General features: G+C 47.7%; 1 protein-coding gene and 1 long non-coding RNA gene across 2 annotated transcripts in view; one reads left to right on the forward strand and one right to left on the reverse strand.

Annotated features, from left to right (window-relative positions):
• Positions 1-9,872, reverse strand: part of tnfsf10l (TNF superfamily member 10, like) — a 43,244-nt gene extending 33,372 nt beyond the window's left edge. The window contains exon 1 of the mRNA XM_062384400.1: positions 9,050-9,872. Coding sequence (XP_062240384.1) covers positions 9,050-9,271 — 222 coding nt within the window. The 5' untranslated portion in view covers positions 9,272-9,872. The remainder of the gene's footprint in view (positions 1-9,049) is intronic.
• Positions 9,873-10,595: 723 nt separating this feature from the next.
• Positions 10,596-13,993, forward strand: LOC133950175 (uncharacterized). The gene is made up of 3 exons (XR_009920237.1): positions 10,596-11,622; positions 11,712-11,808; positions 12,141-13,993. It is a non-coding gene; the product is annotated as an uncharacterized LOC133950175 (long non-coding RNA).
• Positions 13,994-14,358: the final 365 nt, after the last annotated feature.

A 14,358-nucleotide genomic window follows, 5' to 3' on the forward strand; every position in this document is an offset into this window, starting at 1 on the left:
TGACTGTGCTGCTGTGAGGTCCCTCAGATGTCTGTGGGTGGGCAGGTCCAGCCTGGGTGGGCAGCCGGGCCTGTAGGAGGCGATGAGCAGGGATGACTCAACAGACTGAGGAGTTGACAGGTGTTGTTTTAGAGGCACGGAGCGAAGCTGATCCCTGTTTTCTCTGGTGGAGCCCAGACGTCCCCACGCGAGGGAGAACAAGGAGAGTGGCCACTTTCTGATTCCACCTGAAGATCTGAAGATTCACTCGACACAGCAGGAGAAGAAGAACACCAAACACTTGTAATCAACCCTTTGTGTGTGTGTGCTCATGTTCGAGTGCCTGTGACGCTGCAGGTGGCAGATGAGTTGTTGGTTTGTGTCTCCAGAGACCACAGGGACACACACTGTTGCCTTCTGGGAATTCTCTACACTCTCTACACGTTCACGTAGAAAACACGAGGCTGTGAAACTCATCAGTGTTTGTCTCATTCCTAAATTCGTAAATTCATTATTCCACTGCAGAGAAAGAGGTTTAAATATTTACTCAACCTGGCGAATATTTACCAAATGAGCTTTAAAATCATTATCATGGAATGAAAACATGTTTACTGGAGCCAATTCCACCATCGCGTGGCTGACACACAAACAACCATCAAACCCACAACCTTCTGGATGCAGCAATGCTAACCACTGCACCATGTTCAACATGTTGAGAAACAAACATCTCATGAAAGTTGTTGAACATCGTCCACTCTGCCAACTCACACACGGCAACTCTTTAAAGTCCGAGAACCTGTTTGATTAGTTGATGGAAATATTTGCCACTAATATTGTTTCTCACCTTTCTGAGAAACTAGAGAAGGAAGAATAGGATTTTCCTTTTCCTCCGGGCGACTACGAGAAAGTAAAGGTTTTAATTCGAGGGAGTAAAGTGAACGAAAAGTCTCGACAGCTATTTGATGAATTATGACATTTGTTGTCCCCAGAGGACGAGTTGCTGTCCCCCTGAAGTCCACCCAACGTGCTCATGACTCTGTGGCTTAGTGTTTCTATTCCTTCTGAACTGTTCCTCTGGGTTTTAATATTTAGAAAGAGCCAAAAGCTTCAGATCCCTTTTTCAAATTGGCAGGGAAACACAATCTTAGATTACAGATTACAGTTCTTGTGTCTTTCTGAGCAAACAGGTACAGACTGTTCTCTGAACTCTTGGACAATGAGACATTGAGACATTGAGACATTGAGACATTGAATTCCAGTCGCCTTAGATATGTCGACAAACAGCCAAATGGGTTTTATTCTTTCAAAATGATGATTTGTCGCGACGCAGATCTCGACATAATCAGTTTGGTAATTTGCTCGTTTCCAAAAAGTCCAATTTTCTCAAGAGCTAGAAAGTCGGTGCTGTAATCGAGCAGCGGTGCCAACGGCTGCTTTCTTAACCTCGTCCGGCTCCAACTCCTAACAGACGAGAAGTCGACAGGAACACGACAACACTAGTTACAGACCTGGGAGGTGGACGAGAGGAGCATGAGGTGGAAAAGATAATCGGGGAAAAGATTTGAGGACAGAGAAGAAAAGAGTTCACTGGTTGTTTAATTGGTAGAGAAATGAGAGCTGACAGAGGCAGAGGAGGGTCTCGTTACCGGGTTCGGAGTCAAAACGCTGATATCAGAGTGTGTGTGTGTCTGTGTGTGTGTGTGCGTGTGTCTGTGTGTGTGTCTGAGAGAGAGGAAAACATTGGGGTAGACAGACTTTTTTCAGCTGACACTAACAAGCCCTCCTTCTTGTGCCAGGTCTGAGATGTCGGCCCATTCCCAGGGTTAGATCATGTTAGACCAGCTAAGAACTTTCCAACCAATCAACTGGTGACTAATCAGATGAAACACACACACACACACACACACAGTCTGATATCAGTGTTGTGACTCACAGTAACTCGACCCTCCTCTCACTCTGTCAGCTCTCATTTAAACAAACTAAACCCTCCATTATAGTCCACTTCATTTTCTGTGTGTCTGTTACTTTCCCCTCACAATGGACAAACTTCTATTAACTCTGCAGTTATATGAACATATTGACCTTCTTACCACGTGTAGGATGGAACTGTTCTTGCTGCTCTACGCTGCTGTCTCCAGAGAACCCTAAAGAAACGCCTCCTCTCTCCAGAGGCAGTGACGCGCTCTCTCTCTCTGCTCGGTGGAGTTCAAAGCACTACAAAGCATAAAGGAGGCGACTCTACTCGCCTTCATAACAGAAGCTTACAATGAGCCGGCAGCTGAAGTGATGACGACTGAATCAACAACTACTTTCATTCTCCGTTAATCAGCTGATGTCGATCGCTGACGTCAAGAAACGGAGAAAAAAGAAGCTTCACAAGTTCCTGACGAGGGATTCACTCTGGAGCCGGTGGTGAAGAGGATGAATCAATTAAACCGTTCATTGAAAAACTCCAATTAGTACCAACCAGGTGACCGACCAACCATCTAATCAACCAACCGACCAGTCAACCCAAAAACTAAACAACTAACCACCCAACCAAAAAAAACAAAGAGCCAGCCATCAACCAAGCCACGGAGACGGGTAATAAGAGAACCCTTTATTTCCCCCTTTATTTTCTTTTAAATACCTCAACCCTTAACCACGGTTGTCACATCCCACCACACTGGAGGTTGAGCTGTGGTTTGACTGGGACGCTTCTCAGCCCAGTTTCCGATACGATACGTGCACGGGGTACAGGACGGTGGAGATGTGGTTCCAGGGTGATGGGAGCCACATGGAGCCGGGACACTGGGGGTTGGGAGCGAGGGAGGATGGATGGATGAGAGGAGGTGAAGATCTCTACTCATTCTAGTTTTGTTCACCTCAAGCCAAAGCATGTTTTCTTTATTCCTCCTTGTGTGGGGGTGTAAATGCTCAAACATGGACTCCATCCGTCTGAGGAGTCTGTATAATTTAACAAGCACATACTAAAACACACGTGTTCAGGTTTATAAAGAAGAGGCCGGTTTCTTCATGTATGACATTAAGGTTTTTGGTCTTTTAATCAATTTCACCATAAATCTGAAGTCGTTGGACTCAGAATTTAAAGTTTGAAGTTAAATATTGATAAAGAGAGTTGTTATGTGCAGATACTGACTGTTTTCTTTCTTATTCCTGCCAAAGTTCACTTGGTTAAGTTTTAACTGGGACATGTCCCTGATGTTCTTTCTTCAGCATCTTTCATTTTGTAAAACTTTGTTTCTTTATCTTTAACTTTCAGATTTTGCAACGCCTGCAATGAGAGTCATTTCACAACCAAACCGACTCGGAGTAGAGTTCACGTCTCCGCCCAGGCTTGACCGTCCCCTCGTGAAGTCACATTTAAATCCAACAGATTGCACACAACACGTTATCCAATCCTTTTTGTGTAATCCTGCTAACTAACAGACAAATAGCTCCTTTGTCCCCTGGTCAGAAGAACTCCCTAACGTCTGGCTTCTCCGGTCTTCTCATCTGAGTCAGCAGCTCTGCAGCAGACGTGGGTTTGATCGGCTCTGGCTTCGATCAGCGGTGATGGAAACACGCGGTGAGAGGGCGCCTCAGTGTTCTGTGTATCTGAGACTGAACATTTTTAAAACCTGCAAAAAGACGAAAACATAACCTACTGGTGGAGTCAGTGCTTCACGTTATCAGAGAGCAAAGACAAACAAAAGAACAGATAAGTTATAAATGTTAGCAGCCCTGTGGCACACGACTGCTTCTCTGCCCTCGAGTCTCATGAGAAGGATTTATCATCAATTTATAACCACGTTGACTGAGCAAACAAAGTGATAACACACAGCACAGCACCAGCTGTTGGCACACAGACACACTGACTCACTCACACACAGACACACACACACAGCTGTAGCCACATCCTAAAAGAGCATTCCAACGTGGGAACGCAAATATCCTGTTTTCACGTGTCAAGCTGTTAAATCAAGTAATGTGTGTGTCTGTGTGTGTCTGTGTGTGGCGGGCCTGGGTCTGTGCTCGATCCCGTCACATCACCTTTAGCGGTGAACTCCTCCGACACGTCTCCACGTCTGTCTCGTCCTCTCGTGTCCAGCAGCTGATGCTTTGATCAACTCGGAACATCTCGTGATCTCCACTTCCTCCAGGATTTCAGAAACTAAAACCCTCGGCCTTGTGCCAGGATCCAGAGTCGACCCACTTGAGAAGGTTTCAGAGCCCCCCCCCCCCCCCCCCCCCCTTCAGCCCTGACACTCTCTCTCTCCTCTTTCCTGTGATCGCCGCCTTTCTTTTCATCCTGCTCCAAATGACCTGGCCATGAAAACACACACAGTGCAAACACACACCAGAGAGAAACTTCCCTCCTGAGGATTCTGGGTCGTCAGGTGTCTGCCTCTCACCTCCTGCTGGTGACCGCGGGGGTGTTTGCATGTTGCAGAATATAAATACATATTCAGGTCGAACATTTTAATTAGTGTCATTACATGGAAATGTTCACCTGCTGTAAATGGACACACACAAACACACAAACACACACCCAGCCATTACCAGATAATCATTTGACTAACACTCATTAAAGATTAAAAAACTAACCATGTGTCACTCCTGAAGTATCTGCACACAAACACACACAAACACACACACACACACACTTGAGCCCAAAAACTGACTGTAACTCGAATCTCAAACGTGAACTACACAACCATAACACAGAGGGACGACGGGGGAGAGGGAGGTAAAGAGAGAGAGAGAGAGAGAGAGAGAGAGAGAGAGAGAGTTGTGTATTTTGGCCGTGGCGCCTGGTGCGTGATGTTTCTATGAGGAGCCTCAAATTAAATGTAAATATTAGTAGTGAAGGATTTGATTCTCCTCAAAACTGATGATGAATCTGTGTGCACCTGCGTGTGTGTGTGTGTGTGTGTGGAATCACTCTAACACAAGACCCCCTGTAACACACACATGTTTCACAACGCACATCACAAACACACACACGTTTTCTTCCCTGTTAGGACCTTTATGGACTCTTTAACCTTGACCTGGTCTTATAAAACCTGATCCAGTTTGAACGTCTGGCTGAAGATGGAGCAGATTTATGTCCACACGGTTCTCTACCGCCGCTACAGGAGGTCACGTCAGACGCGTTGGCAACAACAGCTGAGGCCACACAGGGAGGCTGCAGTGGAAAAACCAGCGAGTGTGTGTCTGTGTGTGTGAGGGGGCGAAATTGTCAGACGTTAAAATGCTACAACTCCATTTTCTACTTGATATTTAAGCCCGTGTGCAGCTCGGACACGCAGACAGCTACGACCCCCGTGCTCAGCTGGCGTTGACGTGTTGAGCTCACTTAGCGTGTCACACGTCACTGGATGGCGTGCACGCCTCGGGCGTCGCAGCGGTTCAAAGAGAGAGAGAGAGAGAGAGAGATCCTCTATCAGTGGATCAGGACGTGTGAGCTGGAGGAAAGACGTGGGCACAAACCACAGCAGCTGAGATTATCCAACAGCAGCTCTAACGTCTAATGTGGCCATGAAGTGAAAGGTTTTCTGTGTGATCAGACACACACACACACACACACACACGCACACACACACACACACACACACACACAGAAGGGGTGGGTGTATTGTTGCATGTAAGGGTGAGTAATAGCCTATCAGTGAACCCAAACAATAATAAAGTTGACCAGTTGAAGTCTGAGGAATGGAATGTCAATCGCACACAAGCACAGATAACACACACAAAACCACACAAATGACTCAAGAGGCCGAAAATAGCCGCTGCTCACACACACACACACAGACAGACACACACAAGTGTCCTCATGATAAACTTAGTGAAACATGGCTGAAGTTGTTTCATCATCATGAGGCTGATTCCCTATTAATCATTAATCGTATTCATATCTCTAAAGCTGCTTCATTCTTTGTGTTCCTGAAACGCCTGGTGAACAAACAGCTTCTACACACTGAGCTCTCGTCTCCAAGTTGCTTTCACAATGTTTCTGTGCAACGTGCGTCATTCAGCACAAGTTGAATTAAATGAACAACATGAGGACGTGCACCCAGGAGACCAGGATCTTCTACATTCATATGTTTGTGTGTTTGTTTGTGTGTGTGTCTGTGTGTGTGAATGCCGGAGCTGTGAGGCCACACTGGAGCATTCCTCATTATTCGACGCTCATTGTCCCCGAGGATCTTTTGTCTTAGCCGAGCTGGAATGAGCTGCAGCTCCACTGCGATTCAAAGAGGAGCCTGTTTCCAGATTAAAAATAGCCGGCCCTGCATGAGAACCAGGGAATCCCCCACACGCACACGCACACGCACATGCACGGCTCCATGGACTTCATTCCTCCTCCTCCTCCCCCGTGCGGGATCGTCCCTAAGCTGTTCCTCATGAAGACACAAACCAGAGTGCTCCCATTATTCAAGTCACACGACAGCCGATCAATCCATTAATACAAGTCGACAACCGTTTTGTGTCTCATCAACAAACGTCCCGATCGTTTCTCAACACTCGTCCACAGACGGATCTGCTGATGCTCTGGTGCCGGGGGGGGGGCGATTGGAAACAGCAGCAGCCAATCGTCTCGTGGATTTCTGTGTTTTCATGTCAGGACGAGTCGGGTCAAAGGTTCACGTGGTTTCACGACTTCTGATTGGTCGTTTACTGAAGCTTCACGACTTCTGATTGGTCGAGAGTGTGCTGGAGAACAAAGTAAACAAAAGAGGGACATCTTGATCACCCCCTAGTGGCCAGCTGCAGTACAGCTCATTAACCCCCCTCCTCCATGTTTCCACTGTGTCTCCACAGATTGGTCCGGGTCTCGGTGCAGAAACGTTTCCGAGCTGCAGCCTCCTTCACTTCGGATGAAACCAGCACGAAACCCCCGAACTGTGAATCGTGCCACACCTGTTCTGAATGAAGACGAGCGGCCAAAGCATGAAGACAACATCGGATATCGTTTCCCTGCTTCCTCGTTCCCAAAAGGAACTGTGAAGAGAAACCACACCGTCTTCTTTCCAGCTGACGGAATGTGGCACGGAGATAAGTGCTCAGGTTCCGTGTGTCAGGGTTAAGTTCCCGGGTTCAGGTGCAGGACACGTGTGTAACGAGGTCCTCCAACAGGCGTGACCTCCTCGAACAGGCGTGACCGGCTCGACGGCGAGCTCGACACATTTCACGTCCTCTCATGCGGAGATGAAAAGCTTCACCACTAAACCCGGTCTCCTCTCTCGCTCGGTGCCCGGGTGCCGTTACACTTCCTGCTGGGAATCACACCTCACCGGGGTCGTACATCATCTCTGGATTCCACCGGTTCTTCATACGAGCAGAATTAACCTTCAACCACGTAGAGGATCAGAAGACCTCACCTCACCACGTACACTGTACTGTGTGTGTGTGTGTCTGTCTGTGTGTGTGTGTGTCTGCTCAGAGGACAGATGGAAACTCTGCAGATTCAGGGACACGGATCTGGAGCTTCTGGTTTCTGTTTCCAGTCCGACCAGTCACGTCTGAGCAGGCTGTGGTGGCCGGCCAGAGAGCGATGGTTTTTTAAATGATCTGCCTTCATGTGCAGACAGCTGTTATTAGAGATTATTAGAGATTAGCCAAAACAAAGTGTAAACACTGAACAGTGAGCGGTAGACAGAGTCTTGGCCCCAGGTTTCTACCGTCTGCACCGGAAGCATCAAACCACCGGCCCCCTCGGTTCAGGGCAGAGTCACAGATGAGAGAGAGCAGTGCTGGAGAGTCTTTGCTTCCCTCTCACTTCCAATCACAAGCTCCCTGTGGCTTCACGTGGAGTTTAACTTTGGTGACCTTTGACCTGAGATATTACGTGACCACGCCCACTGAGCCGGGACATTTATCACCGTCACGTGTCCTCTAGTGCACGTCTGTCCCTCACTTGTTTCAATGCCCCCCCCCCCTGTTAAAAACTTTGTGTTGGGTAGTTTCCCTCTTGTTGTGGGTGAAGAACAGAACATGTCACACCTTGTTAAGATCGACGAGACAAACTGGGATTTGTGATTATGGGATAAACAAATAAACGTGTATTTGATTTGATTGTGTCTCAACTTGTCCCATAGAGCAGAACTCAAGCTGGACGATATGAAGAGATACAGATAATCATCAGGATAAAAGTCACATATTTTTCTTTAGTCTGGTCTCAGCTCCTGACAGAAGGTTGTGGATGATAAAGTGGATCATTTATGTAATATTGGATTTTTTGTCTTGATCAAAAGGATAATTACTCCCGTGGTTTCATCTCCCGGCCTCCCTCTCGTGTTTCCTTCCTCACCACACTCACCACTAACAACACATACGAGGACTGTGGCTTTGAAAGTAATGAGCTCACATGTCACCGGGAACTTCTTCTGCCCCATGAACAACTTGTCCTGTGTTTGTGAGGAGCAGCAGATTGAACCTTCCAGGACAAACCGCCCTGTCAGCTGCAGGGGCCGAGGCTCGGGGACCAAATATACAAATATGACTCTGTTTATCAAAAGTGCATTTGTGAGGTGGGAGCAGATCAACTTGAGCTGGAGGATGTGAATGTCTTAACCCCCCCCCCCCACTGGGGACGTCCCTGCAGACTTCACCTCTGCACATAACATCTGTAACCGACTCACAGAGAAATCCTGCTCGACAGCTTGTGTCCACTTAATGGCTCCAGTGTGTTCGTCTTTACGCACGTACTTTAACTCGTTTACTTCGAAAAAGCGCTGATGGACAGACAGACTGCTGACCCCCCCCCATGCACACTCCGGGTTGCATTGTTCCAACAGGTCGGAGCGCGGAGGCGAATCCAGCTGCGCCACAAATGAATCCCCCCCCCCAAAGAACCAGAGTTTCACTGAGAAATGGAACCGACGCTTCCAGCAAACAGGGACCGACTGTTCCGACGTGTTCTTACGTGTGTGTGTGTGTGTGTGTGTGTTAAACTGGTTTGGAGCTCGTGGAGCTCCTGGAGTTCGGTCCCAGTTTTGTGCGTAAAAGCGAACTTCTCCAACAGACCCCCCCCCCACTCCCCAGAAGAAGCACATGTGTCTCAAAGCGAGTGTGGCGCGGCTCTTACCTCCGAGATGGACATGTTCAGGTAGACAAAGAGCCCGGTGGTGGAGGCGATCTGCAGCACCACCACCACTATCACCACCATGGCCACCCACATCTTGGACGGCGCCTCCTTGCGCCCCCCCGGCCCCCTCGGCCCGGCGGCCGGCACCATCATGTAGGTGGTGGACTCGCTGCTCACGGACCTGAAGTAATCCTGCTGCTGCTGTGCGCTCGGAGTGGCCATGGCATTCCCGACGCATGAGTGGAGACCAGAGAACGACGAGGGGCCAAACCACGAGCCTTCCGCGGAGCTGACCGACTGACGCGCCCGGGGTTAGATCCCCATGCGTCCGCGGCCGCCTGAGCTGTGCACACTTCGCTGCAGGAGAAGGAGTCAAAGTCGGGACGCGTCCATGTCCGAGGAGCGCGCAGCTGCTGGAGGAGCTGGTGGAGGAGCTGGTGGAGGAGCTGGTGGAGGAGGCAGCAGCAGCGATGGACTGAGGAGCTGCAGGAGAGAGAGGAGCTGCTCAGAGGGGCAGGGTTACCCTATTCATCACCCTGGAGCGTTGGAGGAATGCTCTCTCTCTCTCTCTCTCTCTCTCTCTCTCTCTCCCTCTCTCTCTCCCTCGTTTTCTCTGTGTCTATTATTAACTATTTGCAGTTCAATAGAATGTGGCTGAGATTCGACCTCCAGACTTTGTGCGTCACCCTCCAAAAGAAAACATAAAGAGCAACATTTTTGAAATATATAGAATCAATTCTCTCTCTCTCTCTCTCTCTCTCTCTCTCTCTCTCTCTCCCTCACACACACGCACACACACATTGCCAACAGAAAAACATTCCGAGATAAATCATATTCTAATCATCTTAATCTTATCATTTAACCCACATTTCTTCTGTGATTTGCCAAGTTCTCCTCGGTGAGAGACAGAAAACAGATATTTTTCACTTCATAAATCTGGATTATTTCCTGAGTGTGGAAGATATTTGGATTTTGTTCTAGATGAATCAACATTTATCTTCATTTCCTAGTTTACTGAAATAACTTTGAGCAAAGCCACTCATCGTTGAATGCAGTTGGAAAATTGTTTCTTGAAAAAAGCTTAGAAAATATATTCCATATTTGTTGATGGTATTGTCAACTCGTGTTTACTTTATAAGACAACCTCAGGGGCCAATCAGCTGAGGCCAGTATAATATTCTCTTTAACTTTCTTATTATTGTTTTGTTTAGAAAATTGCTTTAGAAATAAAGTTTTTTAATATGTTCCCATTATATCCTATAGTCAGGATACTTCTGTTCTAAACTCTAGCAACAGAGGGCGCTGTCTCTCTGGCTCTTGTTTTCAATGAGTTCAGATTGAACGTTTAATAATCAAGTGTTTTTTCAGTCCAAAAAATTTAAATTTCCCCCCAAAATGATGGTAAAGTAATATTTTTCCACTATTTTCTGTCCCTTTCAAAATAAGAATTAGTTGTGAATTTATTTGTTGTTTAACACATATTCTGTTAATTATAGTTGTGTGTGTGCGTGTGTGTGTGTGTGTGTGTGAGCGAGCAAGCGTTTGTGTGTGTGTGTGTGTGTGTGTGTGTGTATTTGAGTATGTGTGTGTGTCTGTGCAAACGTTTGCTCAACAGCCTCCAGTTGTGAAACGAGTGGAGCTGAGATTAAATATTTAAACGTTGGTTTCCAGAAGCAGTGAAACCTGTGGAGCTGCCGCGGGGACCTGAGCCCATGATGTGACGTCTCTTCACCACCAGGGTCACGGAGGGGATGGAGCCATTTGGTCGAGAAGCCGTGAGTTTCTGGGACTGGAACAGAGAAGACGAGCCGGGAGGAGAAAGTCTTGCATCATCTTTGGACACAGGATCATGGTGCAGCTGATCTTTTTTGTCTAAACAGACAAAAAGCTTTCAAAGGGAGGGGAGAGGCGGACGCTTTGTTTAGACCTCATCTCTAAACATCGGCCTTGTCTTTGTTTCCTTTCCTCCCTTACTGTAAACAGCTGGAGAGCCGTGCACGTATGCCCAGTGTCAGAGCTGTTTATCGGGGATGGGAGGCAGATGAGCTTGGGCTGGTGCCAGTCCAACAGCTCTGGACCGTCAGACGCCCAGGAGACTTGTATCCACACGAGACTCGGGAGGGGCGGTGATTCTCTGGACCAGCTTCAAGCTCAAACTCAAGAGAAGAGTCCAACGCTGGTTTTCAAGGAAACCTCCAGCTCTCCTCTGCGTCCATCTTGTTCGAGGTGACGCTTCCCTCGTGTGAAACTTCCCAAGGCCGCTGCTCCTTAGAGGTTTAAATGTTTTTTTGATTTGTGCAAACTGGAACTGGATCCCACATGCAGGTGGGGAGCGCAGCAATGTTCCCGAGTCATCGTTCTCTCCAGTCAGACGACGGTGGGGCCCCAGCGGCTCCAGATGTGAAACCAGTTTGCTCAGACCACTGGGACTCGATGTGCCCTCGCGCTCTCGGTTCAAACCTCGGTGGCCACACAGGGAATGCTCTGCAGGTGAGCCGGGGTAAAACCTGGGCTGTAAGAAACATCAAAACCCACATGGTTAAACCTCCACGGCGGTAAAACTTATACGAGAGGTGAGAGAAGAGTCAAACCCGTCATGTCTGGAAAACAACGCTGCTTGTGATTGATTTGACAGCGTGTCGGGTGTGACCCTTGTGTAAAGGCGGCCACCAGGGGGCGATCCAGATGATTTGGGGACCCGACTGATGTCGAGACGGACGCTAGCAGGGTTTTACCTCTCGTTGTAAAATACAAGCAAAGTATTAATGAGTTATTACGTACGAAGATGATATAATATTAATAGAATTATTACAGTTTGGCTCAGGTTGCACAAACTGGAGCACAGATATTTGTTATTTTAGCATAAAGAAGAGCAACTTGACCAAATGGTTCAAATATTTGAACTCCTGCAGCCGACTGGAGCAGAACTTTGAGTAAATGTGAAGCAGCTGTAACACACGAGACGCACAAACTGAGGGAGTTCAAATTCGGTGACATGTTTAAAGCCGAGGAGTCGAGTCAGAGAATAAACCTTTTATTGCATTAAACCCTTTCTGCATAACAACATGTAATCTTTGTTCTGTGTGATCAGCTCCACACGGAACCTGAACAGCGTAAAGAAGACGAGGCCTTCATCTTCCTCCTCGGTGCTGATCCCGTCTCAAGAAGATTTACGTCCTCGCCGCCGGTAGCCAGCGCTGCCGCCATAAAAGAGACTGATCGCTGCACTCAGCGGTCTGCAAGTGCTGTTCGACACTAAAAGAGAAGATGGATCGGTATCACACCTGAAACAAATGGTATTTCCAGAGATTTGGTTGCTTTATTTTGTAGAAAGACTTGAACACCTGAGCACACATGTGTCTTTTAGAGCTGAAAGCTGCTCCAAGCAGTTGCTGCCTCGGCAGAACTTTCTCCAAACCGGCTTCTTTCACCTCAAAGCTCCCGGAGATCAGAACAACATCGTCCTCAAGAAAGATGTGAAAACAATTCACGAGTTCAATGAAAATCACTCTAATCCGACCCGACACCCGCTGGTGGGTCCGAGAGGCTGAATCCAACTCATCTGGAAGCGAAATCTGCAAATTATGCCGGATGTCTTAACCTAGGACCGATGAGAACCTGTGTCCACATAAAAGTCCAGATCCACTTGGACGAGCTGTGGGATCCTGGCGCCGCCAAATGAGATCAAGCGGAGTGGGGGTGTAATACAGCTGCAGGAAACCCTGCCACCAGGGGGCGAGCGGGGGAAACCGGCCAAATCCTCAGTGATGCAAAGTCCAAGTGAATCCGCTGCCATCGGAACACATCTTTAATCCCTTTTACAATTAAAAGATCTTAACGGAGCTCTAACCAACATTTCCAGATGAACCAGGGGTTCATTTAATGTAATGTGTAGTGACAACGCTAACGAACACAACCAATCAGAACGGGTTGAGAGAATGAGTCGTGTTTGACCCCCTGTGGTGAAACTCTCCTGAGCACTGGTGGATGAATTGAATTCAGGCGTGTTTACCTCGTCCGGTTCTGACAAAGAGATTCAATTCTTCTCCTGTTTATTGACTTTGACAGTTTATAGAAAATCCTCCTGTTGTATCGTCCTCGTTTCTCCGGCTCCTCCCTCTCCTCACCTCTCGTTCAGGCAGCCGGCCGCCACCTGACAACGCAGAAAGCCCTTTTCCAGATGTGTGTGTCTGTGTGTGTGTGTGTGTGTGAGTCCCCTCTGACACCACAGCTGTCCGCCCAGCCCTGCAGCTTCTCCATGTGCACGTGTCTCTCTGTGCATGTGTGGGACTGTGTGAGTCGGTCCCGCGGTGAGGAGACATAATGGCGATCGGCGCCCGGAGTTTAGGGTTCAGACTCAGCATTCCATGCATGTGAGGTATCGCAGCCCGGGGACGCACTCTGCAGCCGGGTCAACACGTGGCTGTCGAGACGCGTCGGGGGACAAAGTGAACGGCAAAGTTTTGCAACATTTAGCTGCCAATTTTTTGGGATATTGCTTCTTGTGTGTTTGAGCAATCATGACGTTTCACAACAGTTTATATATCATCATTCCACCAATAAAAACTAAACTTATCAGAAGCGTGGGCGGGATAAGAACGACCATAAAGGACAGAAACCAGTTAACGTGCACTTTGACCTCTCTCGGCTTGGTTCAAGTCCCATCCACTAACATGGAGGAAGACGGGTTTATGACTATTGAGATTTGACCATAACAGTCTCTGATGAAATCTGACTTGTATCTGTATCTAATCTAAATGTTCCAGGCTATGATCACTACGTGGGGTTTGTTTCATTCTCAAATACAAGGTGTGTTTCTTGTTGACCCATTTTCAACAAGAATTGTTTTTCCTCCAAATCCAAGACGTGTGTGTACTTGTACTTTTTTAATAAGTCACTTGGAAAACTGACGACTGAGCAGAACAATTAAAGACTTTATTCCGAGCCGCTCTTTGTGCACTCGTCTTTGACTTTGTTCAAATAGCTGCTGACTTAAAGAAAAGAGGGTTTGTGTTTCTTCGCAGGTTTTAGTCCCCTGCTTGGTTCAACACCATGGATCACTCTTCTTCTTCTTCCTCTTCTTCCTCTTCTTCCTCTTCTTCCTCTTCTTCCTCTTCTTCCTCAGAATGCGAGTGAGTAACAAAATACGTTTCTCTTCCAACAAATTCTGCCCAATTGGCAACTATTCCGCGGCGTCCAGGCGTGAATGGATCCGTCTGCTGCCTCCCAGCCCTGCTCTGCATTATACTGTGGTGTGACGCACCATTTACTGGGAGGGAAAAACAAACCCATCAAACTTCTACTGGGGA

The sequence above is a fragment of the Platichthys flesus genome, chromosome 24 (assembly GCF_949316205.1).
Source record: "Platichthys flesus chromosome 24, fPlaFle2.1, whole genome shotgun sequence".
Lineage (NCBI taxonomy): Eukaryota > Metazoa > Chordata > Actinopteri > Pleuronectiformes > Pleuronectidae > Platichthys > Platichthys flesus.